This window comes from Mycteria americana, chromosome Z (assembly GCF_035582795.1).
Source record: "Mycteria americana isolate JAX WOST 10 ecotype Jacksonville Zoo and Gardens chromosome Z, USCA_MyAme_1.0, whole genome shotgun sequence".
Lineage (NCBI taxonomy): Eukaryota > Metazoa > Chordata > Aves > Ciconiiformes > Ciconiidae > Mycteria > Mycteria americana.
Genome location: NC_134396.1, coordinates 47,670,221 through 47,696,802, shown reverse-complemented (window position 1 = coordinate 47,696,802; position 26,582 = coordinate 47,670,221). Strand labels below are relative to the sequence as shown.

General features: G+C 40.2%; 1 protein-coding gene across 2 annotated transcripts in view; it reads left to right on the top strand.

Moving 5' to 3' along the window:
• Positions 1-26,582, top strand: part of HOOK3 (hook microtubule tethering protein 3) — a 97,981-nt gene that overhangs the window by 43,888 nt on the left and 27,511 nt on the right. For both annotated transcript variants that reach the window (XM_075526905.1, XM_075526904.1), the window contains exons 7-16: positions 3,878-3,940; positions 5,388-5,471; positions 6,750-6,913; positions 9,099-9,239; positions 10,777-10,978; positions 14,119-14,229; positions 17,142-17,229; positions 17,858-17,927; positions 23,981-24,121; positions 26,409-26,496. In XM_075526905.1, the coding sequence (XP_075383020.1) occupies positions 3,878-3,940; positions 5,388-5,471; positions 6,750-6,913; positions 9,099-9,239; positions 10,777-10,978; positions 14,119-14,229; positions 17,142-17,229; positions 17,858-17,927; positions 23,981-24,121; positions 26,409-26,496 (1,152 nt within the window). The remainder of the gene's footprint in view (positions 1-3,877; positions 3,941-5,387; positions 5,472-6,749; positions 6,914-9,098; positions 9,240-10,776; positions 10,979-14,118; positions 14,230-17,141; positions 17,230-17,857; positions 17,928-23,980; positions 24,122-26,408; positions 26,497-26,582) is intronic.

The following is a 26,582-nucleotide window of genomic DNA, read 5'->3' as shown; positions in this document are numbered from 1 at the left end:
AGGATGAAAATATATAAATGTAAAGGATTAACAGGGAGTGACAACTGCTTCTCTTAAAACTAGACAAAGAATTGTCATGTTGTCCAGGTTATTGTACCATTTAAAATCCAGACTGACCTCTTCACCACAGAATAAGCTCTTTTGATTTTAAATGACATTTTGATTAATTGAACAAAGTCTTCATTCTAAATATGCAAAATAAACCAGAAAAAGAGCAAGGAATTAAATGCTAGTTGCTTGCTTTTTCACTGTGGGAAGCTCTTAAGCAGACTTTTCCTTCTACTGTAGAGGCCTAAAGCAATTGCTTGATTTTGCAGGCACTTTTTTGACTTCCCTTTTTATAATCAATTCACTTGTAAAATTTCTGCACATCATCATTCATTAAAGGTACATGACAATACTATACTTAAGCTAAATTGTGAGCTTGGAGCTGAAAGCCAGTTCCACTGCTGCAAAATTGTGAAGGTAGACCTTTATTACCTGCCTGTAGCTTGCTCCTGAAGAAAAGAAAACGTGCAGCTGTGGAGGGAGAATGAGAAGGCCACTTCCTTGTGCTTTTTATTCTCTTGAGCCAGCCAATTGAAATACAAATGAAATAGTTTGCCGCTCTAAACTCAAAAGTGTTGGCATTGACCCATACCTCTCAAGACCATGTGTTCTAATGTCACGCTTGCAGGTTGCATGTGAAGCACTGAAACTACAGCAGTATTTCAGGAATTTGTCTGAATGTGAGCTTGTAAGTAAAGGAGATATATAACAGAACACAGTAAGGAAATTTGCTTTAAAAATTAATAACAATCTACTAGTATAATCAGATTAGTAATAAATAATGCAGAAAGAGACAATATGCCATTGAGCAGGTAACGGGTGGAATGAGCATTTTGGAACTCTAAACTTCAGTAGTATCAGAGAATGCTGACTGACAAGAAACAAAGTGAAGAATAGGGGAAACTAGGCAAGCCTGCTACCTTATATTTTTTAGGTGGATGGAAGGTGTAGTGTGTGTTTTGAGTTGACATACGTATCTGTATGGAATCCTAAAACACAGCATTCAGTAAAACTTATCTTGAATTTTTTAGGAAATCTTGTTAAAGAGAGAGAAGTTTGGATAGGTGGGTGGAGTTGTACCCTATTAGGTGTTCTGCTTACAGTAAAGTGTTTGCTATTAAGTGGGGAGAAACTGGGTAGAGGCAATCCAGAAGCAGAGCACAGTCAAGACATTTGCTTACATATGCCATTGTCCTCTCCAGTGTGTGGGGAGATGTATAGGGGAAAGACAGAGGCACTCCTTCACCCTGATAACTCCCCCTTTTCACTCCACTTCTTAACTTCATCTTATTGTTAAATGATGATCAGAAGTTGGATTCCTGTATTACTTGTGGGTAATCTGGCAATCTCATTCCTGTTTCTTGTCAGATTGTGCTACTGGACACAGCACAATCCATTAGATTTCTTCTTTAGCATCCCCAATTTATCACAGGCCATAAGATTGCAAGGTGCTTCTTGTTGCATTAAGTCACTCATCTGCACATGTGTTTGTGGCTCTTGCCCTCAGTGCCTCATGCACACTTCCCATGACATTCCTGATGCACCCTGTGGAGTTAAATCCACAAATTCTGTGTAACTTTCACGCTATGCTCACACCTTGTACCTCCACTGCCTAATCCTTCTCCAGCTAATGTCCTCTTTTCTGAAATTTCTGCTAAGGATTCTCAAGGATAGGAAGTTTGGGGGAGATGGCAAAACCCATTGAAGAATAAAGGGATTATATTACTAGCCTCGGCCTGCTTCCTTTACGGTAATCCACAGAAAGCAGCAACACCACAGTGGCCTCTAGTGGGTTGTGCAGCCTCTTGTATTCCTCCTACAGTAAGTCTTAGGCAGGCCTGTTAAGCTGGGTCTCTGAAGAGGAAGTTATGCTAGGGCCAGAAAGGGGTGGTGACTGTCAGGGACATATTGTTGTACACCCTTGCAGGCTTCGTGCAGCCTGGGACCTGCCAGCTGGAAAGTACTGGCTTAATGGGTGGAACTTAGTGTCTGAAGTGTGTTTGTGAACAGTCTTGTGGGATATAGAATAAGGAGAAGAGTTCAGTATTTGGTTAATATTGATATCCCTGTTAGTCATCTGGAAAAGCATTTAAACAGTACCTAGTGAAATGGAGTAATTGAAACATGTATAAACATCACAGAGCAGAGAGGGAATGGAAGTTCTTGTTTGGATGGCAAAATGATAATCAGCTTAGAAAACATGGCCCTAAATTAAATACAAGTTTGTAATGCCACTATATATGGTAATGAAAAAGACATGTGACTTCATTTTTCATGGGACAGCTGTGAGGCTAGGGACTTTCTAATTACTGTTACAGAGAATCTGGGCTTCACGGAATGGTTTGTTTTGGAGTAGTTTGTCATTGCAAAGATGTAGACAAAATGGAAGGAATTCAGCAGTTAGCAACAAACATTGTCAAGGTCTGAGGAGGACTACTGAGGACAGATAGATGAACTCTAGCATGTGGTACGCGGCTAAATCCCAATTAAGGCGATGGGGAAAGGGAGAGAAACGTAAGTGTATAAATATTTGAATGATGTAAATGTCAAACAGAGATTTTCTCTTATACACAGTGGTATAAACAGAAAGGATGGAGAAGAAATGAAAGCTCTGTGCTTTGTATCTGAGGAACTTTGCTAATGAAAAGTAATGCAAAAGCACTGATTACTGGAAGGAATAAAGGAAGCCCTGTCTCTGGAGAGAGTAACCAGGCTGGACAGGAGGCCTTAGGAAAGAAATCTGGTCCTGATTTTGGTTAGGATAGGGCCTTCTTGATTGTAACTTCCATGAATTGTGTCATTGGAGAATTCGTAAAACATTTTGTGTTTGGACAGGATGACAGAAACCATCAGGGTGGTTCTGTAAAACTGCCTTTTGAGTTAGTTACAAGATATTTCTTATTTGGAAGACTGTTCCTTTTTGTGTATTTACAACGTACAGTAAAAATCTTTACGTTAATACGTTTGCTGGAGGTGGGTGGGAGGAGGTCTTTGGGCTACAACTTCTGTTGCATTTGATTTAACTTTTAACTACCTGTAGCTGATCAGTGGGTTACCGAAAGAAAACTTATTTTCTTATCAGTTTTTTATCTTTTGGTAAGCACGTCAGTCAATTTGGAGGGCTTGCTTTGTTTTTTGTTTTTTTTTTTTGTTTGGTTTGGGGTTTTTTTGTTATTTTGTCATGGCTAAAAGTATTGTTTTCTAGACTAAAACCACTACCAGCCATTCCTGCAATAAAACAGCAATATTATAGAATAGTATACAAGGAATTGTAATACTCATTTCAGGAATACTCTCTGTAGACTTCCTTTTTAAATTTGCAAATTACAGGCAACTCCAGAGCAGGAATTTTGATCATCTTTGTGTTGCAGAATTAGCTGAGATAGATATGCCCCCAACTTTAGTTAAATAAATAAATAAATGGATGTGAACTTCCAGGTCATCAAAAAAATGAAAACCACTGGCAGAGAACAATTAAAGTCAGGTCTTGCATGGTGTGTTGATAGCTACCATCAGCAGCTAATGCCACTTCAGTAAAATGCTTAGCAGTGTGTACTGTAGGTTTCATCATAGATGAAGAATGTGCATTTTCAGAAGAAAAAGACATGATGTAATATTTCTTTTATAGTGCTTTAAATGTTATAAATTCTGAAGATTTCTTTCTGTAACTGTTTCTGAATATGTCATATAAAAATGAACTTCAAAACTTCTGAATTAAGTCAGATCGAAGCTCACAAAAGTTAAAATCAGCTTGGTATTTCATTGAAGCTTAGCTTTTAATACAAAAGTAAATCCTTGCTTTTTCTAATCCAGTGTAATCTAATTGCAGTTGATGAGTAAAGAGTCTCCAGTCTCTGTTGGAAATGATGCTTACGTTGACCTTGATCGGCAGGTATCTAAGACTAGATGTTTCTTTTCTTTCAATCATAGCACATCAGTGGCCAATCATTTTGCTTTATTAGGAAGTCTTGCCTTTTTTTCTTTAATTGTGAAAGGGTTTCGTGGGAAATTCAAATAGGAGTGGAAAACTAAATTTCAGTATTTCAAGTCCTTTTGCCTTATAAATTGAGTTTACCCATTTTGTGTATTTAAAGGAGAGAAAAACTCAGTTTGGAAAACAAGTTTAGCTGTATGACATAGTATAGCAAAACTGCAGACTGGTACAAATCTTTGAGTATTGAGAAAGAAGGATTAAAAAATGTGTAATATTTGAATGAAAATTTTTTTTGCCAGTTCCTACTTCCCAAGTGAGTTAAAAAAAAACCCCATAGATGTGGCTCAAAAATCCTTAAAGCAGGCCTGGGAACTGCTACAATATATAAGAGAAGTTTTCAAAGAGAATCCTTCCCTGTCTGATATATTTAAAGAATATGCAAAACCAATTGTTTTTTTACTAGCTTAACCTCATGGTAACACTGTCCTACTTCCTCAGTTTTTACCTAATTGAGAAGAAGTATAGTACAGTGGTGTTCCCTGTGTTCCTCCATCATGCTTTCTCTCCAGAAGTATGTAAATTCTGGCAAATGGAATTAATTTTTGTATGTCAACAGGCCCCTGAGAAAGAAACTTGAAAAAAATAAAGATATGATGATGCTGTTTGAGAAAACCCATGTAAAATTCATCATATATAATAATACATATCTATATATACATAATATGGATGCACCAGTTTTATCGGGCCAGTTTTCTTGTAGCTGTGTTTTTTATGTTAACTGCATTCATATGCGAACTTGCAAGGTACATGTCTTTGAACATAAAGCCTTTGAAGGGAAGTATCTGAATATTTCCCACTGCTTACAAGATTCAGTGCCCTTTTTCAGAAGGGTAGGCTTCTCCCTCACCATGTTGTATTCCTGTTGTGCAGTAAGAGTAGCTCCCAGTGACTAGAGAGATTTCACCCTAATTGTCCATTCCCTCTATTCCATCTTCCAGTCCTTTCTGTATTTGAAAAGCAGGTTGAAAACTGAAATTATGCACTCTTTGCATCAGTAAAGAAAAGTGGTATTGACAATTTCTTCAGTGTACAGAGTTGATGACTTCTTCAGACCCAAGTTCTTCAGGATTTTTTGACTCAATTCGTAGAATGGATGTGATAATTCTAATGTCTTTTTTTAAGACCAAATATTACCTTTAGATATGTTTACTTTTTACTGTCACACAAACTAAACAGTAATCATATCTGCTTCTTTATTTCTTTATAAGAGCAGAATTGGCTCAGTTTTCCAAAAATTTAATATATTACCTAAATGTAAAAGTCATTTTACAGTCATGTAGTTCAGAATATTTTTAGACACTTCACAGAGAGTGATGAAACTATAAATGTTTGTTGTTTATGGTAGCTGAAGAAAACTACAGAAGAATTAAATGAAGCACTAGCAACAAAAGAAGAAATTGCCCAGAGATGTCATGAGTTAGATATGCAGGTAGGTTTGGGTTTGCTATATTGTACATACTAATTTTGAAGTGGGAAAGAGATGTGTTAATTTTTAGGCAGCTGAAAACAAGAAGTATAGTGTGGAAGCATAACTTTTAAAAGGGAGATGAAAATTGCACAGTAATTATTTTGCTTTACTTGTGCTAGCAGAGTGAATTTCATTGTTTTCCTATGTTGATGCAATGTTGCCAGTATTAAGATGATTCATACTGACAAAACTTTTTTTCATTCAGGTAGGAAGGGGTTGAGCTGTGTGGTTCAACTCTTGCATTAGAGAACTAATAGAGGTTATGCTGCTGTTAACAGTTTCAGTTAAGAGTTAAATCCCAATCCGAAGTTGCTGTAGTCTGTCAACTGTGTATATGGGTTTAGACTAAGCCTTATGGTAAATCAAGCATACCTCATCCAGATGACATGAGGAGTCTAAAGTGAGAGCCCTGAAAGGCATTGCCATTGCAACCCTACTTTGGAGTATAATTCAGGTTTTTGCCAAGAAGTTCAATAACTGTTAGAATTAATAAAGTTGATTTGTGTGTCATGGTTGATTTTGGTGTATTTGATGATTCAAGCTCTTATTGAAGCATTTCCTTCTGTTGAGATGTTCATGTTCCCTCTTTTCCCCTCCTCCTCCTGCATGTTAATTCTATACTATTTAGTAATACATGAACCCATGCTTCAGCTGTTGTTTGAGTTGCAGCACTTTGGGTTCTTTGCATTACTGCCTGTTTTCACAACACTGGCGGAAACTCAGTCATCTTTGGGACTGTATCTGGTTTCAGGTCTGCTTGCAATTGGCCACTGGATTAAAAAAAAAATTTAGGAAGGGCACAGCCATCCCTTGGATATCCAGACTTGGGTATTCTGTGTGATTGATAGGCATTGTTTCTTTTGGAAATCAGTTTTAAAAGCTTTACGGTGGAGGGCTACTTTTATTTGTTTGTTGGGAAGGTATGCAGACTTTATTATAATGACGTTATCTTCTGTGATGACTAAGACTTTTTTTTTTTAGATGCTTGTGCGAAATACAATTAAGAATAGCTAAATTTTCTTTGTGGTACATCTGCCCCTAATGTTGCAATATGTTGGTTATATCACATAGCAATTGAATACCTTTTAATGTTATGGTATATTCTTGTGAAATGTGATTATTGAAGACTGTGTGTTTCCATTTGTGGGTTGTGTTGATACTTTATTATGCACACGAAAAAAAATTGCTCTCTATAGCTGGACAGCTCAATTATTCCCGTTTATGCTTTTATTACAACAGGTTGCAGCCCTGCAGGAGGAGAAGAGCAGCTTGCTTGCTGAGAACCAGATTTTGATGGAACGTTTAAATCAGTCTGATTCTATTGAAGATCCCAACAGCCCTGCAGGTCGCAGGCACTTGCAGTTGCAGACACAACTAGAACAACTCCAAGAGGAAACATTCAGGTAGAAAAGCTACACTTGGTTAGTTTGTTTGTAGCTGGCAACAGACTTGCCGTAGATACTTCTGGTTCTGCTGGCAATTATTAATTACTATAATGAGTGGTAGAACCACAGAAGTAAAGTTTTTACAGTGATGTATGTGTTATGATTTACCTCTTTACAAGCTCCAGCATACAAAAATGTGTAATTTCTTAATACTGAAATGCTGTATATATGTCACTCTTTACTCTGTGAAGTTATTTTGAATTGTTTGTGTGCAATCGTTTCGCCCATGTTTTTCAAAATCAGTGGGAATGAAAAGTAGCATGCTTTCCTCTATGTAAATTATTCTGATTGTATTTTTAAGGTGTAGGAATTCCTAGCTGCAAGTTTGCTCTGGGCAGTACTACAGGTGGTATTATACAGCAAAGTGTGTCCTTCTCTGAGTTTGAAAACAAATTGTTTCATATCTGAAAGATGGGGATTATCCGCAAGTAAGCTCTGCTCTTCATTTGCATTTCCTGAACACGTGGAAATACAGTTCCTCTTTAAATATCCTTCCTGGTCCTTTTGACTGTTGCTTTCAGGCTGTGTAAGCCTATTCTGCTGAAGAAAGCTGGTCCACTTCACTGTCATCTTTTCATTCTTGTTGCTGTACTTTCCCTATCCTTTGTGAGTGAAACTCTGGTATTTGTTTACACTGCCAGTTTTTCTTCTCTTTCTGTCCTCTTCTGATTGCCCTTTTCTAATTCTTATGTCAGCTGCATGTAACTTTCCTTTTTTGCCTGTTTTGCCATTTTCCACTTCTTCTTGCTAAGCCTCTTTCCTGCGTGTTCAGACACACCCTCTCCCTTCAGTTTCTTGAAAAATGTTCAGTGTTTCTCTTGCACAGCAGCTAATGCCTGGTTTTCTTCTTCCTATACATATACCATGTAAAGGAATAATGTAGTCATGTCTCTCTAATGTCCCCTTTTATCTCTCCTTATTCGTCTCCATGCTCTGGAATGATTCCTACCTGTGTCTATTATCAATTGCTGTTTGAACAGGTTTTCTCCCCATATGCAATATCTGCACTGTCTGGTACTGTAGTTTCAGGTTCTGAAGGTCTTTCTAAACCCTTTTCACGTGTAAGACTCATCTCCCAACCTCCTTTACCTCCTTCCCCTGCCTTCATAGCATATGGTTTCTAAAGGCAATTTGTGTGTGTTCCTTCTCCAGCTCTACTTGACCAAACAGGACATACGTACAGCATAACTGATGATGCCCAGTGTGGTACAACAGTTTTTCTCCCGGTCTTGCCTCTCTATGTCCTTTGACAGTTCCAGTCTATCACGATCCAAATCTTTGTTGTAAACCATATTTAGATTACTTACTGACTGTCTCTTGTCTCTATTCTTGTAGATTCTTTTCGGATTCCTTGAATTAATAGATTACTTCCCTGTGCCCTCCCCCCCCATCCCCATACCTCCTTTTCTGGATTGTTTTTATTTTAATTTCAGATCAAAATCACAATAGGACTTAATATTCCAGGTTGCATCCTCTTCTATTAGTTCAAAATGCTTTGACAAAGTTTCTTGTAGTTATTCCCTTTGTTCATTGCCAGGTTAATGCAGCTTTGCCTTGTCTATGCTCTATGTAAGTTCATGCCAGAAACTTCTGTCTGAGTTCTTTACATGCTAACTGGATAACTAAATGCATGACTTGATTCTTCAGAGGTAATGGGCAGGCACAGGTTCTTTATAAGTAAATAAGTAAATAAATAAATAAAGCCACCTTGGTGAGAGCTCTACAGCGTTTAGAACATCTGACAATCAGGTATATAATGCTGAAGGCGTATAGGAGTTGAATGGCCGAACAAAATCTTAGGATAAAGATGTCATGTTCAAACTCTGTATGCCCCAAGATGAAAAAAGGTGGAAATTTCTGCTTGAGCTTCCATTGTGAAAAATTACTATGACAGAAAAAATTCAGGATTTGTCTTTCTGAGAACATGTTACCTTGTGATCTTCCAAATAGAAGGACTGATATCAAATTGGGAGCATCAAAAAAGTCAGTCTGCTGCTGTATTTTTGAATAAGCACATTGGGCTGCTGTTCTCCTTCACTGCACCAGAAGGCTGTTTCATGTGTTTTTAGAGAGGATGATGACGAGGAAAGGTAACTGTGGCTCAAGCTGAGAAATTATTTTCTGTTTTACTTCATTTCTACAGATTAGAAGCTGCCAAAGATGACTATCGAATACGGTGTGAAGAACTAGAAAAGGAAATTGCTGAATTGAGACAACAAACAGAAGAGCTTACTACATTGGCAGAGGAGGCTCAGTCTTTGAAGGATGAGATAGATGTACTCAGGTAAACTCTGTTCCATTAACCCTTTTTCAACTATTAACTTCTAATCCATATAATTCATGTACTTAGTCTTCATTAGCTTTTGTTTAAATAATTTTAATATTAAATATAAACCCTTTCTCAATGCCAAGGTTCTTTTGAATCCTCCAGTTAAGTACACAGACCACCACACAATTCTGCTTAAGTAAATTAGTTAGTTATTATGTGCCTAATCAATTACTATTCGTAAACTTAGCAATACTACACCATCTTATATGGTCATAACATGTCACTCATTGATCTCTTGAGTACTCTCTACTCACCTTCATCATGACTTGGGCATCTGTTCTCATCAGGGAACTAGAGCCTTTCCTTTACTGGGTTTGCACTATTTGGACTTTGGGTGGTGCTTTTGCTTCATCATATAATGCTAATATGAACAACATCTGTTACAGCTCTCTGCCACTGGATTTTAGCACCCAAAGTTGTGATGACTTGATGATGCTAGGGGTCTATGGGATGAGGCAGCCCCTTTTACTATGGAACATAATCCTTCAGTAGTGGCATCTTGCTGCCATGGGTTATTCAGAACAGTTTTCCACTACCCCCCCTGTGTCACTCTAGCAAGTCTAGCAAGGCTTATTTTGATACTGCCTTTTCTAATTCACCAGCAGCTTTCTACCAAAGCCATCGGTCTTTACCTCGTCTGTCACTAATATAAGGAATGAGCCCATCAGGCTACACAATTCCATAAACTATCTGTTTGGGCAGCATGGGTTCAAAGAGAGATTCCTTGTCCCAGAGAGAGGCTCTGCACTTCATTGGGGATTAAGGAGATTTGGCTTGCCCCAATGTCCCATAAATTCACCATCAGTTCAATGGGAGATTCTCCAGATTTCATAGGAGATTGAGTCTATAAATTGGTTGGTTCTAAAATTAAACTGGGGACAGTAATAGTCGCAGGGGTGTGGGTGATTGGGGGTGAGGGTTATTACTGTCCTGGCAGTGCACCAGGTGGATTGAAAAAAGTCTAGAATGTTATGAACAGAGCCTGGTGTTTCATTTTTTTAAAAAGGAATCGGGCTCCAAAGCTGTTATGGTATTTCTGTGTCACCAAGTATATGCTGCCCAGGAGACAGATCTTTATGATTTTATTCCTGGCTATCATTAAAACAAATTGAAGGGCAGAAAATTTTATTCTTTACCCTTGTAAAATGCAGGACTGAGGATCGATTTAGAATTGAAAGGAAATGGGTGGGAGTGAAGGTGCTTTAACTATTTTTTTTAAGATTGGAAGCAGATAAGAAAGCTGTATTAGGAAGAGTGATAGTGTCTAAAAGTACATCCATCAGCAGCTCTTTGAGTTGACAAATAGTTACAGAAGGGAAGCGGAGAATTTAAAAGTGAAAACATTAGTAATAAGAGGATATGATTGCTTCCTCATTCTTCCCATGATGTCTCAGAATGTCTTCTGCATTAAGGCAAAATACTGAGGAAGCTTCAGAACATTTAATTTTGTTAGTTTTCGGAGTACAAATTTGATACAAATGTGTCCTTCCAGGCATTCTTCTGATAAAGTAGCCAAGTTAGAAAGCCAAGTAGAGTCATACAAAAAGAAATTGGAAGACCTGGGTGATTTGCGACGGCAAGTGAAACTCTTAGAAGAGAAGAATACAATGTACATGCAGAATACCGTGAGCCTGGAAGAAGAACTAAGGAAGGCCAACGCAGCACGCAGTCAGCTGGAAACATACAAGAGACAGGTAAGAACAGACATCATCAATGCAACAGTTCTCTGTATTGTTCAACACTGTCTCTTCATAACATGGCTAATACCTCAAAGTAAAGAATAAATTATGAACAAACAGCTCCTTGTGTTTAGAAGACTTCCATGTTTTGTAGGTACTGCCTTTGTCCTCCTTTCCTGCAATTCTTGTCATTATTTCAAGTTTACATTAGTTTGTCAATAAGCAGTATTTCTTACTTTTAGAAAATCAACAGATGTTAAGTTTTTTTTTTTCGCAAATTGTTCCTAATTCATATTCAGTAGTGGGGCTTTAATTAGAGCCGCTCTTTCAGAAAAAGTGTCCACTTTTCACTTACAAATTTCCAGCAGTGAGGAACACACCACAGCTAAAGTAAGTTATTCCTGTGGTTAAGTAACCTCTTTTTTTTTAAGGTTCAAGTTTGTCTGATACATCTGAGTTTGCCCAGTTATGAAGAGAGAAGGACGCATATCACTCCTATTGTTTATATGCACCCAGCAGAGTACAAAATGTGTCACCAGCACACTCTCTGGAGTGAAAGGCATCTGTTTATTCTCCTGCTTATCAAAGTGCCATGTGATCCTGTTTCTGTGAAGGTGGAAGATGTGCTTAATCTTCTCTCTGCTTCTACACTACATTGACATGACATCATTCTGGCACTCTTGTTACAGGGCTAGACAGAGCATGGTTTGTTATAGTAGTACTGCCTGTTCTGTATTTCTGCCTGCTCATAAGCTCGAACGGTCATGGCACAGGGGTCCCTATATGTCAGCTTACAGCAGAATAAAAATGCAGAAACAACCTCTGAGAACATTGCAAGCCCAGGAGCAGTGTGTGTCCCTAAGACTTGATAGCTTTTTCCGTGCACCTGGCCATCTTAGACAACTGGCTTCAGCCTCTATGGGCTAATTGTAAATACAGTCCAAAAGATTCCATGAGAAAAAAAGAACTTGGACAAGAAAAATGCTGAAATAACAGACAATCAAAGGGAAAAGTAAATGTAGAAAGCAGTGGCGTTTCACACATGAGTAGTATCATGTTTCCTGGCAACAAATATTTCACTCCATTGAACAGCTGAGTGTGTGATATAGTTGTGTAACCTTGACACATCTGCATCTGATCGTTCTTATTTCACCAACTTATGTCTGGGAATCCTAAATTGTGCTATTATAAGAATTAAGCCAGGTATAAGGATTCTAATGTTCTGTTACTGCTGAGCACTAGTGTGCCCCTGTAGTGGAATGTGTCTTGTCTGGTGTGTGAAGGATCCAACCCCACTCATGATGATGCCATCAGAGGAGTTATTTCTTTGGCATAGAAGCTCTGTGCTGTGCAGATGAAAGTGCTTGGTTCAGCCTCCTATAGTGGTCTGCAAGGAAATTGCATCTTCACCCCACCTAGCAGTTTCTGTGAGGTGAGGTTAGTGGTGGGGTATTGTGCTGGGAGATGTAATAGCATTTATTTATTTAAGAGTTTTTGTTCACTTTTCTGAAAGCAAGCACAAGCATTTTCTAAGAAACTTTTTATTGTAGCATGAAGAATTGGAATGTGAAGATTCCACGATTATTTTTTGTAACTTTAATTCAGCCCTTTTGTGCATGTGCATTCTGATATATTTTTAACAGTATGTCTTGCTTTTCTTTGCTGCAAGATTCCTGCTTTACTCATTCCACACATCAGATAATGCTCAGTAAATGTGATGGCAGTTCATTTTTTTAATCTTCTGCATTACCATGTAGCTGTATATCTTTCTATATACTCCCAAGTCCTGATTCAACACAATTTATTTCCTGCTGTGTCTTTCTACATACCATTACCATAGCATGAGTGATTACAAACATTAATGCATTTGTTTCCATTTGAGGTGACAATATACCTATTTTGCAAGTGGGGGCACAATCCCAGGTGAAGGCCTGCATTTTTTTTTTTTTTAATACCTGCAGTTATTCTGATAGCCCCAGTAATGGGTGTCACATCTGAGACATGAAATATTTTCATATCTAACATTTTGGTATATTTTTTTTTTTTAGTCTGATAATCTCAGAAATGGCAGGCCTGTGCTTTTTTTGCAGCCTTTAATTTAAGAACAACAGCAGCAAAGTCCTTCTCTAAGTCTTAAGACCATGCAGGTTTTTAGGCCTGGTAGTTATTTTACTATAGCTATACACATTGAAAATAAAAGGTAATTGGAACCAGTAGGCAGTCTTCATGTAGGTATGGCTACTGCTTTGCTTCACAATTTAAGTTAATAACTTTCTCTGTAATCTAAAAGCCATGAAAAAGCCTTCTTATGAATTGCTTCAGAAGAAGCTGTACATCTTTATCTGAGTCTTCATTCAGCTTTTGTGTTTGCAGGTCAGTCTTTATTCAGCTTACTCTCTGCATTATGAGCTTTACTAGTGTTCTGGGAATAAGCCTTTGCTAGTAAAGGCTGAGAGCTTTGAAAAGGCAAGACTTCACTGATTTGCCTCCTGTTCACTGATCATTTCTGCTCAGCTTTCAGATTCTGCTCATTTAATTTTAAAAGCTCTTCACTGATCTGTAGAGCACATATGTATGTATATGTGCAACTTTGTTAGCAAAGTTTCCTTCTGAAGTAAAGAAAACTGTTTATGAGCCTGTGGCTGAATCTTTATATTAGCGTATTAAAAATTATTAGGAAAATCTCAGGTTTAGAAACATTACCTGACCGCATAAACTGGTGGCTGAATTCTGAGTGAGGCTTGGAAATAAGAGTTAACAGAAGGTGTAGATAATTTGCTTTCTTCGGAGTTTTTTTTTCTTTTTCCTAGGCTTCTCAGAATGCAGGAGGATTTTCTACTTTTCCTAAGCATTTTGATCCATAGAACTATATAGCTTTTTTCTGTAAACCATGCTTGGGCTTAAATTCTTGTTTTCAGGTGTCTTGAAAATACTTCACAGTTTTTGCTTCTTTTGCTTGTGCTAAGACCTAGTATTTGAATGCTGTTGGTTTTGCTGAAACACAGAACAACTGATGAAAGCAGTTTTTAGTATGTCCTATAGATAATTATTTCACTCGTTTACAACGTGACTCATGGTGCATGGTAATTGGCTACTTTGTCTTGTGTATTCTGTTTTAATATTTGCAGACAAATTATTGATTCTTGTTCTCACAGGCAGTTGAACTACAAAACAGGTTATCTGAAGAATCCAAGAAAGCTGATAAATTAGATTATGAATGCAAACGACTGAAAGAAAAAGTAGACAGCCTCCAAAAAGAAAAAGATGTAAGTGCCAAGGTGTTATTTTTTTGGTAGTAGCAATAGCAACTTCGCGTCCTTTATAACACAGAGATATGGTAATTATAGTTAGCCATTTACAGCAAGTTTTTTAAATTAGGAAGTCTTTTTTTCACTTAAAATTTTCTAATGTTTGTGTACAAGATCCTTTTTAAACCTAGGAACTGTACAGCATGGAATGAAGTGACTGTACAAAAACATATGCAACCCGTTTTTAAGAGGAAAAGCCTTCATATTTGGGATCTGAAGTTGTTTCTTGACCATTTACCATGAGAAGGTTAATAAACACCCAGGGTAATTGTAATGTATTCTGAAAAACTATTTGAAGTAGCATTTCTGCAGTATCATCCTAGAACTAAACTCCTGTTGCATTTTTTTCTAAAGCATTCTTTGAGGTACCATCAGTGTGCTTCTCTTTGTGGAGTCATGACTACTGCAGCAAGAGGCTTAGGAGTTGCGTAGAGGGACATGTCCTTTGTGGTGATCTTGCCTTTTATGACAGCTCCTTGTTGATCTATCTTTTATTGCCAACATGGAACACACAGGATGGATACCAGTCTATTCCCTTCCTGTCTGTCACTTGCTGCTAGTGATTCTGTGATTAATTGCTCTGTCCTCTCTTGCCAAGACTGATCCTTCAGACTTCTCTTGCACGCAATTGTTTCTCACTAGTTTATTTTGGCTTGTTTCTTAGGAATGTATACACAGATGCCTCAATCTACCTCAAACCAAGGCCAGCACTTTGAGTTAGCAATTGCTTAGGCTTGTTTTAAGTATAAGTCCATCTATCCATCAGTCAGAATCTCTGTAGGCTTTTCCCTCAATAGTCATATTTCCTGTCCAATTCTTTCCAAAATTTCCAGCCCCTGTGCTTGAATCGCATTTGAACTGCAAGTTTTCAGTTATTTTCTGTTCATAGGTCTTTGGTTTCCATATTTGATTAAATTTTCAAACTGTTGCGAACACTTCCTTGATATCACTTCCATCTGCCCTTCAGTTCAGAATGGAATGCCCATAGTAGCTGTACTTGTACTGTGGCTTTCTTTCCTGCTCTTTATTTAAAGTTTGTTTTTCCAGTTTTATGTTTGACAATGATAAGGTTGTGTCTGTGGCTTACTCATTGCTTGGTGGACCATTTCATCTTGCACAAAGGATCTGAATTGCAAGCCATTGTCATATAGTTTTCTGTTTTACCCCCTGGCAAATAACATTTTTTGGGACAGATGTTGTTTTTCAATACATTCTTTTGAATAGATATGCACCTGTGAGAAGTAGATTACAGCTGAAGTCTCTCAACATTTGAATTAGTGACTCACTACTTGTGTTACCTAGTCTTTCTGTTCCCTGTTGTCACGTATAGATAAGTAAGGTTGCCCGCCACAGGTCACAAGCTACGTAGTGGTATCTTGTCAGTTATATTTTGGAAACAGTGACTGAAATTGATATTGTCCTTGTCTTTCTGTTTTGGCAAAGTGTGGTAGCGTGTTTGATATCTTCAGCTATGTAGCATGGAATTTTACCTCTGTGGTGTGTTGTATGATAAGTACTAAGATAACCTGATGAGTTGACTTTGTCTGCCGTGTACAAATGAAGCCCTGCAGCTTTTTCTATTCATTAAAATATTCTGGCATTTGATTAATCAGCTTGGTGTTTTCTGACTGATGGTAGCAGACTGCAGAATCCTTGCTTTCAGCAGCTGAGTTTGAGCACTCCTCTGTGTGGCTCTTATTCTGTAGTATTTATGGTAAAACCATTTTTTTCACCTGGGGGCTTGTGAAATTACTTTTAGCGCTAACAGAAGGTACACTTTATTCAGAGTGTTCTGACAGTTGCACGAGATTTCATTCACCTTGCAGGATACAGCAGAAGCCTCTGTCACATCTCACCAAAATATTCTTTGCCAAAGTTATTCCAAGTCCTTGATCCATTTTGGCTGAAATATAAAATGTATCTAAATCAAACTGTTAATAGGATGAAATGCAAGGACCCAAATGACCCAACTCCATACCTACGCAGAGCCAAGGTCTGTCCTGGACCTTTTAGTAATACCAGACATGTCTGATTTTGGAGCAAGCTACAACTTGGATCTTTACATAGTTGCCATTTTCTCCTTTCATTTTTGAATCTTGGTAACCTTCTGGACAAAAACTTGATGCTACCTCTAGATTCTCATTTTTTGCCAGAAGAAGACTTGGGCCAAATTGGGAGAGTATTTGCCTGATGCTACTGAAGAGCCCATCTCTCTAGATCAAGGTCGTCAAGTCCTGTTCTTCAGTTCTGTTTGGACTGAGCCTCAAGCAACTAGTTTTCTTCCATAGCTAAGATGCTGGTGAAATGGCAAGGCCAGTGACACACAGGAGGAAGGGGATATGGAAATGCTGCTTACACCTTCACTGTTGAAAGACAAACAAAATGAAGTTAATACAGTTTGTTTGTTATGTTGACTGTGTACTCATCTGCTTTTTTCCCCACTCCTGGCTAAACCTTGGTTTCTTGGTGAGAAAAAAGTCTACAGTCTATTAATTCACTTCCCTTTCCCTTGGGATCAGCCCTGGTGAGGGGAAAAGGAGGATGGCTGAGTGGCCCTAGTGGATGCTATTTACTACCTGGTACCAGAACTTTGTGTCACTGATATCTTGATTTTGTGATACCCTGATATTTTTACCCCCATGAGCGTAATACAGAGCAGCAACCCTTCTCAGAAAAAGCACTGTTGATGTGGAATATATAATAATTGTTTATTCTGTTATGAAATAGACTGAGATGCCTTAATTTGAAAATCATCTCTAGAGTTGCATTAAATTCTTTTTAAAGTGTTGAAGGCTGTGCCTTTTGGCCACTTGTGTACTATTAAAGATGTAGTGCCAAGACTGATATTCATTCTCTTTCCAATTATTCAGAGATTAAGAACAGAAAGGGATTCTTTGAAAGAAACTATTGAAGAGCTTAGATGTGTACAAGCTCAGGAGGGTCAACTCACCACTACAGGTAAAGGAAAAATAAGGAGATTAAATGCATCTTTTCTAAAGTTTACAGGACTTCTCTGGAGAGTATTGAATGCATTTTTGTTTAGCACAGAATAAATTTAAGCACCTTGAAGATAAGCAGTGAAAAGCTGCTTCAACTATTCATAACTTTGTAAGCATTTGAAAACTTCAAAAATTATTTCAGTAAATCAGAAATTTTAGTTTCCTCCCCAGTGTGATATTTTTATAATTTATTTCTGATTTCTGTGTGGTTACATAATTTTCTTTAGAGAGATATTAAGTTTTCTCGTGTGTGTGATGTTTCATGTGTATGATGTTTCATGTGTCTATTGAATAGAAATTGAATTTATTTCTGTGTAATGTTGCATGGCTTTGTGGTTCTTAGATAAGCTAATGAGCAAAAAATACACCACAAAATTACTTCATCAGAATGGATGAAGACAGAAATAATTCCTGTTCTCCAAATGAAATTGTGTTTGTCTGTCTGTCTTGCTGTAGCCTGACTTTGTGTCATTTTCTGTTGTCTAGCATTACTCTAAATCTGTAAAATTCTAGAGCAATGTTTACTTTTGGTCTTTTAAAGAAAGTTACTGGTCTGCTTGCTAAATTTTTTACTTTTCCTAACCCAGGATTGATGCCTCTGGGAAGACAAGAGCCTTCAGACAGTTTAGCAGCAGAAATTGTTACTCCTGAAATAAAGTAAGCTAATGTGTACTTTGTTTTCCTAACCTTTACAATGTACCCATTGATGATTAGTTAGTTAGTTTTCAGTGTTAGAACATTTCTACAATTGATGTTTGATTTTTTTCTCTCCTTTTGGATTTCTGCACAACAGGAGCTGTTATGCTTAAAAGACAAAATTCAAGAGGTCAACACCTCTCTTGAGTTTGTATTGTGCTCCAGAAAAAAGGGAAAACACAAAATCCCTTTAATCTCATATTGTGTCTCTTCCTACAGAGAGTTCATATAACTGCAGCTTTTATGTGCATTAACAGACAAAAATGTTTGTAACAAGAGCATGTTGTTGTACAAGGAAAAAATTACTAAAATTGTGAAAGGAAGAGTAGATTATAAATTCCATTTTGTATAATGGCAAATGTTTACAATCTATTAAAAGGAAGAACAGCTGTGGCAGAGCTGAAAATCTTATATCTTAAGATGTTGCAGGCTGTGTTTAGCCTTGCCAGTATGCTAAAATTTTTAAGACAGTCACATCTCGGAAATCTGTTAGGTCTTCAGGAAATCTTTTCTTTTATCTCTACCAATACTGATACAGTATTTTAACACTTTGAAAGATCAATATGGATCAAAACATACTGTTCAATAGTAAAAGAATATCTTTCTAGAAAGCTAATAATAGAAAAGATTTGTTTTTCTCCCAGCTATGCTGCAATTCTTTTTAGTTCTGTTCAGAAAAAAATGGAAGAATAACATTTTAAGGCAGTGTGAGTGAAGTATGAAGTTAACCTTCCACATGACTGCGTGAGAGAGGACAGGACCCTAAATGCCATAAATAGCCAAGCATAGCTTGTGGTTTCAGTTGTTCTTCATCTTTGGCTCCTGAAGATGAATTCTGTATTTTATGCAAGCATACATCTGTGCAGACTGTTTGCAGCTGCTAAACTTGGCCTTCATGCCTACTTGATAGAGGTGGACAGTAGCAGTTGCTGCTGTAGGACTGGAACTTCCTGATGTGGAGGTCTGGGCTGCTGCTTCTGCTGATGAAGGGGGAAGACTGCACAAGGCAGCCCACCCATAGGGGTACCGACTACTGCTGTCTTGTTCCCTCCATAGTGACAGAGCATGGGTCTGTGCTCAAGCACCTTTCTCCATCTCGTAGAGAACAGTTGCAGACCAAATGGGAGAGGTTTGTGAGGCAGATTCAGTCTGTGGCCTGTCAGTTGCACCTGAGGAAATCAACAAGTTAAGTGACATGAGGAGTTACCAGAGCTCATTGAAAGAGCTTTAAACTAGATTTGAAGGGTGAAAGGGATAAAACCAGGCTCACTAAAGATAGGCCTGGGGGTGGCATGCCAATGTTTGAGGGATGGTATGCTATTAAGGTCCTTCAGTCTGCTCCATGATGAGCACATTTGAAATGTCCCTGTACTAATGTGAGCAGTACCTTAGCTATCTCAGTGCAGGTAGGGGATGGAGATGCATGTGTCAGCAAAGACGTAAGGGTTATTGATGCGTTAGAAACCACAGAAGCACCTAAGAACAGTCACATAGGAATTAGGGCTTCTCCCCAAAAAAAGGTGGCAGGATCAATACCCCAACTGAAGTCCATCTACACCAACGCGTGCAGCATGGGCAACAAACAGGAGGAGCTGGAAGCCATTGTGCAGCTGGAAAACTATGATATAGTTGCAATCACGGAAAAATGGTGGGATGACTGACTCGCACAACTGGAGTGCTGCAATGGATGGCTGTAAACTCTTCAGAAAGGATAGGCAAGGAAGGAGAGGTAGTGGGGTAGCCCTGTACATTAAGGGAGTATTTTGACTGTCTAGAGCTTGACAATGGTGATGAAAGGGTTGTGTGTTTACGGGTAATAATCAGGGGAAAGGCCAACAAGGCAGATATCATGGTGGGAGTCTATTATAGACCACCCAACCAGGATGAAGAGGCAGATAAAATATTCCATAAGCAGCTGGGAGAAGTCTCACAATCACTAGCTCTTGTTCTCGTGGGGGACTTCAACTTACCAGATGTCTGCTGGAAATACAATACAGAAGAGAGGAAACGGTCTAGGAGGTTCCTGGAGTGTGTGGAAGATAACTTCCTGACACAGCTGGTGAGTGAGCCAACTAGGCAAGGCTCCCCACTGGACCTGTTGTTTGCAAACAGAGAAGGACTTGTGGGTGATGTGATGGTTGGAGGCTGTCTTGGGCACAGTGATCATGAAATGATACAGTTTTCGATTGTCGGAGAAGTAGGGAGCGGGGTTAGCAAAACTGCTACCTTGGACTTTCGGAGGGCAAACTTTGGCCTGTTTAGGGGCCTGGTTGACAGAGTTGCTTGGGAGGCAGTCCTGAAGGGCAAAGGAGTCCAGGAAGGCTGGACAGTCTTCAAGAAAAAAATCTGAAAGGCGCAGGAGTAGGTTGTCCCCATGTGCCAAAAGACAAGCCAGTGGGGAAGACAACCAGCCTGGCTGAACAGAGAGCTTTGGCTGGAACTCAGGAAAAAAAGGAGAGTTTATGACCTTTGAAAGAAGGGGCAGGCAACTCAGGAGGACTACAAAGATGTCATGAGGTTATGCAGGGAGAAAACTAGAAGGGCCAAAGCCCAACTAGAACTTAATCTGGCTACTGCTGTAAAAGACAATAAAATATGTTTCTATAAATACATTAGCAACAAAAGGAGGGCTACGGAGAATCTCCATCCTTTATTGGATGCAGGGGGAAACATAATGACAAAGGATGAGGAAAAGGCTGAGGTACTTAATGCCTTCTTTGCCTCAGTCTTTAATAGTAAGACCAATTGTTCTCAGGGTACTCAGCCCCTTGAGCTGGAAGACAGAGATGGGGAGCAGAATGAAGCCCCCATAATCCAAGGGGAAATGGTTAGCGACCCACTACACCACTTAGACACACACAAGTCTATAGGGCCAGATGGGATCCACCCAAGGGTACTGAGGGAGCTGGCAGAAGTGCTCACCAAGCCACTTTCCATCCTTTATCAGCAGTCCTGGCTAACTGGGGAGGTCCCAGTTGACTGGAGGTTAGCAAATGTGATGACCATCTACAAGAAGGGCCGGAAGGAGTGTCACAGAGAATCACAGAATCATATAGGTTGGAAAAGACCTTTAAGATCATCGAGTCCAACCGTAAACCTAACACTGCCAAGACCACCACTACACCATGTCCCTAAGCACCTCATCCAAACATCTTTTAAATACTTCCAGGGGTGGCGACTCAACCACTTCCCTGGGCAGCCTGTTCCAATGCTTGATAACCCTTTCAGTGAAGTAAAATTTCCCAATATCCAGTCTAAACCTCCCTTGGCACAACTTGAGGCCATTTCCTCTCATCCTATCATTTGTTACCTGGGAGAAGAGACCGACCCCCACCTCTCTACAACCTCCTTTCAGGTAGTTGTAGAGAGCGATAAGGTCTCCCCTCAGCCTCCTTTTCTCCAGGCTAAACAACCCCAGTTCCCTCAGCCGCTCCTCATAAGACTTGTTCTCTAGACCCTTCACCAGCTTAATTGCCCTTCTCTGGACACGCTCCAGCACCTCAATGTCTCTCTTGTAGTGAGGGGCCCAAAACTGAACACAGTATTTGAGGTGCGGCCTCACCAGTGCCGAGTACAGGGGCATGATCACTTCCCTAGTCCTGCTGGCCACGCTATTTTTGATACAAGCCAAGATGCCATTGGCTTTCTTGGCCACCTGGGCAGGTCCTGCTTGGCTAACCTAATCTCCTTCTATGACAAGGTGGCCCACTTAATGGATGAGGGAAAGGCTGTGGATGTTGTCTACCTAGGCTTTAGAAAAGCTTTTGACACCGTTTCCCACAGCATTCTCCTGCAGAAACTGGCTGCTCGTGGCTTGAATGGGCATACTCCTCACTGGGTAAAAAACTGGCAGGATGGTCGGGCCCAAAGAGTCGTGGTGAATGGAGTTTACATCCAGTTGGTGGCCGGTCACAAGTGGTGTTCCCTAAGGCTCAGTATTGGGGCCAGTTCTGTTTAATGTCTTTATCAATGATCTGGATGAGGGGATCAAGTGCACCCTCAGTAAGTTTGCAGATGACACCAATTGTGTGGGAGTGTTGATGTGCTTGAGAGTAAGAAGGCTCTACAGAGGGATCTGGACAGGCTGGATTGATGATCTGAGGCCAATTGGATGAGGTTCAACAAGGCTAAGTGTCAGGTCCTGCACTTGGGTCACAACAACCCCATGCAACAATGATATAGGCTTGGGAAAGAGTGGCTGGAAAGCTGCCTGGCAGAAAAGGACCTGGGGGTATTGGTTGACAGCCGCCTGAATATGAGCCAGCAGCGTGCCCAGGTGTCTTGTCCCACTCGGTGGTTTGCGAGATGGGTGAATCTTTTTGATTCCCCAATGGTTTGTGTACCGACAAAGGCCAATCTCTGCTCGGCAGGGTGGCATGGTTGGTAGAGTCATGACAATGACTCAGAGGAACAGTCTGGCCAGCATCTTTATTAACTGGCGAATTCAACAAACAGACAAACGTAACAAACTGGCAAGCTCAACGAACGAACAGAGGCGATTTAGCAATGGAACTATTTTCTGGGCAACCCATCCCAATTTGTCCCAAACTTACATATATTGGAAAAGTAGAGGAAGAGAGGAGGAAAGAGAAAGAAAAAGTTTCACCACCCTTGTATCCTGCGATGACGATGACAGGCATGGCAATCCTCCAGTGGTGGGCACGCACGTGGTTCCCTGGAGGGGGTGTCTTCTATATGCTAATCCCTGCCTCCAGGTACTCCCCTTCAGGACTTACATGGTTCTTGTTCTAGAAAGTTCTCAATCTTCTGGGGGAGGGAGGTGGTCACGAGGGGTCTCTCGGGTGGTCGCAAGCCCCTTCCTCAGATAAACTCTGTGTTATCTCTGGCCATATATGGTAAGGTCCATCAGAACCCGGAAACGCGCGTCCTCTGACGCGCTCTCCGCGTCCTGCTCTCGCTCTCCCCCACCCTGTGCCCTGCTCACTGACTTGCCGTCACCATGCAAATGCAAGGGCCTCACCTCACCACAGTGTTGGAGGTATTAACTCTTTCAGTCTCTCACACCAGGTGGCCAAGAAGGCCAATAGCATCCTGGCTTGTATCAGAAAGAGTGTGGCCAGCAGGACCAGGGAAGTGATCGTCCCCCTGTACTCTGCACTGGTGAGGCCGCACCTCAAATACTGTGTTCAGTTTTGGGCCCCTCACTGCAAGAAGGACATTGAGGTGCTGGAGCATGTCCAAAGAAGGGCAACGAAGCTGGTGAAGGGTCTAGAGAAGAAGTCTTATGAGGAGCGGCTGAGGGAACTGGGGTTGTTTAGCCTGGAGAAAAGGGGAGACCTTATCACTCTCCACAACTACCTGAAAGGAGGTTGTAGAGAGGTGGGGGTCGGTCTCTTCTCCCAGGTAACAAGTGATAGGATGAGAGGAAATGGCCTCAGGTTGCACCAGGGTAGGTTTAAATTGCATATTAGGAAAAATGTCTTCACCGAAAGGGTTATCAAGCATTGGAACAGGCTGCCCAGGGAAGTGGTTGAGTCACTGTCCCTGCAGGTATTTAAAAGATGTGTAGACATGGTGTAGGAACATGGTTTACTGGTGGACTTGGTAGTGTTAGGTTTACGGTTGGACTGGATGATCTTAAGGGTCTTTTCCAACCTAAGTGGTTCTGTGATTCTATGGAAACAGACCAACAAGGTGGAAGTGACTTGCCCAGGTTCATGCAGTAGTTCAGTGACAGCTGAGGTTAAAACCTCCCTTAACACTTGGCATCAAGCTCTGCGTTCTCCACATTCTACCTATAAATCTGTCCAGTTGTACTCTGAGATCTAATACTGGCACTCGGGCAACTTCCTTGTGTTGTGCTTTCTACAATTACAACTCCTTTAATCAGGTTTGTATTTGGGGGTTTGGAGACATGATTGTTGTTTCAGCTGTCTCCCTTAAATAGGTAAAGATGATCTTTACGTTGTAGTTACACTTCCTGTGGTAATCTGTTTTCTTATTTATAGAGGTTGGCATACTTTTTTCTACAAAATGGTATTTCATGTTTTTAGGGAGAAACTCATTCGCCTTCAGCATGAAAACAAGATGTTAAAGTTGAACCAAGAAGGTTCTGACAATGAAAAGATCGCCTTGTTGCAGAGCCTTCTTGATGATGCAAACTTACGGAAGAATGAATTGGAGACAGAAAACAGGTAAGAAGTTTTGTCCTCTGTTTCAATTGACTTTTCTAACCATGCCATATACTTTTGACTGTACTGTGTCCAATACTGGCCTCCCCAGTACAAGACAGACATGGATCTACTGGAGTCAGTCCAGTGAAACGCCAGAAGAATGTGATTACAGGACTGCAGCATCCTTTATGTAAGGAGAATCTGATGGATAGAAACTATGTAGCCTGGAAAAGAGAAGGCTCAGGGTGGATCTTATCAATGTTTATAAATACCAGATGGGAGGGTCTAAAAGAGGTGGAGCTACACTCTTCTCAGTGATGCCCAGTGACAGGGCAGGAGGCAGTGGGCAGAAATTAAAACACATTAAATTTCATATAAATTTACTTTTTTAGTAAATCAACATACTTTTTTTACTGGGGGGGTTGCTGAACACTGGAATAGGTTGCCCAGATAAGTTGTCTCCATCCTTGGAGATATTTCAAACCCAACAGGGCATGTTCCTGGGCAACCTGCTCTAGCTAACCCTGCTAGGTTAAGCCAATCAGCATACAGACATCCATGGGACCAGACAGCCTGCATCTGAGCATGCTAAGGTAGCTGGCTGATATTGTTGTGAGGCTGCTCTCTTATCTAAGCTTTGAATCTGCTCTCTTTCTAATCTTCCCTGATCTCCTCCTTTGATTGGGGAAGGTTCCTGAAGCCTGGGAAAAGGTAAATACTGCACTCTTCTTCAAGAAGGGCATGAAAGAGAGTCCAGAAACTACAGCGACTGGTCAGCCACAGCTCATTTTCTGGGAATTTCACAAAGCAAGTCCATCTGGAATCTGCTTCCAGCCACATGAGGGACAAGAAAGTAATTGGGAAAGGCCAACATGAATTTATTCAGGGCAAATCATGCCTAACTAATCCAATTGTCTTGACAATGAGATGACTGCCTATGTGAAGAAGGGTGAAACAGTGAATGGTACTTACCTTAGCTTTAGCCAAGCCTTTGGCACAGTTTCCCCTAGTATTCTTATGTTCAGAATGGTTAGATATAGACTGAATAAGTGGACAGTAGAGTGGAAAATTGGTTGGACAGCTGGGCCTAAAGCTTATCATTAGTAGTACAAAATCCAACTGGTAACCAGTTCCTCAGGTACCAATACCAGGACCAATGCTGTTCATCACCTTTATTAACAACTTGACTGATGGGAGGGACTATACTCTCAGCAAGTTTGAGGGTGGCACCATGTTGGGAGGAATGACTGATATGCTGAAAGGGAGAGCTGTTACTCAGAGGAGCTCAGCAGTCCAGAGAAAGGAGCTGATGAGACCCCGTTCCCTGGCTGGGAGGAGCCTGGCAATGCTGACTGGGACCAGTAGGCTTGGGAGCAGCTCTGCTGCAAAAGCCCTGGTGTCCCAGTGGGCCGTAAAGGAGGATGTGTCAGCTGGGGACCTTGCAGCTGACTGACCTGGGCTGTCCTCACCAGGGTGCAGGCAGTCTGGGAAAATGATCCTTCACCTCTTGTCAGTACTTATGAGATCACATCTGGACATAGCATATAATTTTGGATTCCCCAGTACAAGAAAGACATGGATGTACAGGAGTGCAGCAGAATACTAAGGTGAGGGACACTGAAGCATGTGATATGTGTGATAAGACTGAGAACTGGATTCGTTCAGGCCAAAGAAAAGGTGGCAGAGGAGATAATACTGTGATCTATACCTGCCTGATGGGAAGGTGTCAAGAAGACAGAGCTGGACTCTTCTCAGAGATTGACAGTAGAAGGACAAGGGGCAACAGACACAATATGGAGTATGGGTCTGAGCTCTAGAAGACAGGCCCAAAGACATTGTCAGAACTCCATCCTTAAAGGTGTCCAAGCCTGGACTGGACGTGGTTCCCAGCAATCTGCTGTAAGTGCCCTTGCTTTGAGGAGGAGGTTGGATTTAGACAACCTCTGGAGATCCCTTCTGACCTCTTCAGGTTTATAGCATTCTGTGACTGTGTAAAAGCAGTAAGCTAATAGCTCTCACACAGTAAAAATGACTGTTAGAAACTCCTGTTTCATGTATATAGAAATTATTTCTTAATACATGCATTTATGTCGTCTTGGAAGAGTATCAGAATGTTCTGGATGACTACAGGCTATAACCTCTGGAACTGCTGTATTCTCTAACTACTGTTGTAAATTTTCTGTGAATAAAATACAGTATTGCATCTCTTGTGTAGATGACCTGAAAACACTGGACACTAAAAATCTCAGGCTTCCCCTTGCAGTTGTTTGGTTTTTTTCTGAAAAACAAAATATTATCTCTTTCCTAGATTGGTAAATCAGAGACTTCTAGAAGTGCAGTCCCAGGTTGAAGAACTACAAAAATCTTTGCAGGATCAAGGTTCAAAAGCTGAAGATGTAAGTAGAAATGTACATCAAACTTACATTCAAGTAGTTACCATTTTTGAAACTTTCACCTTTTTGTAAAAAAATATGTAAAAGAA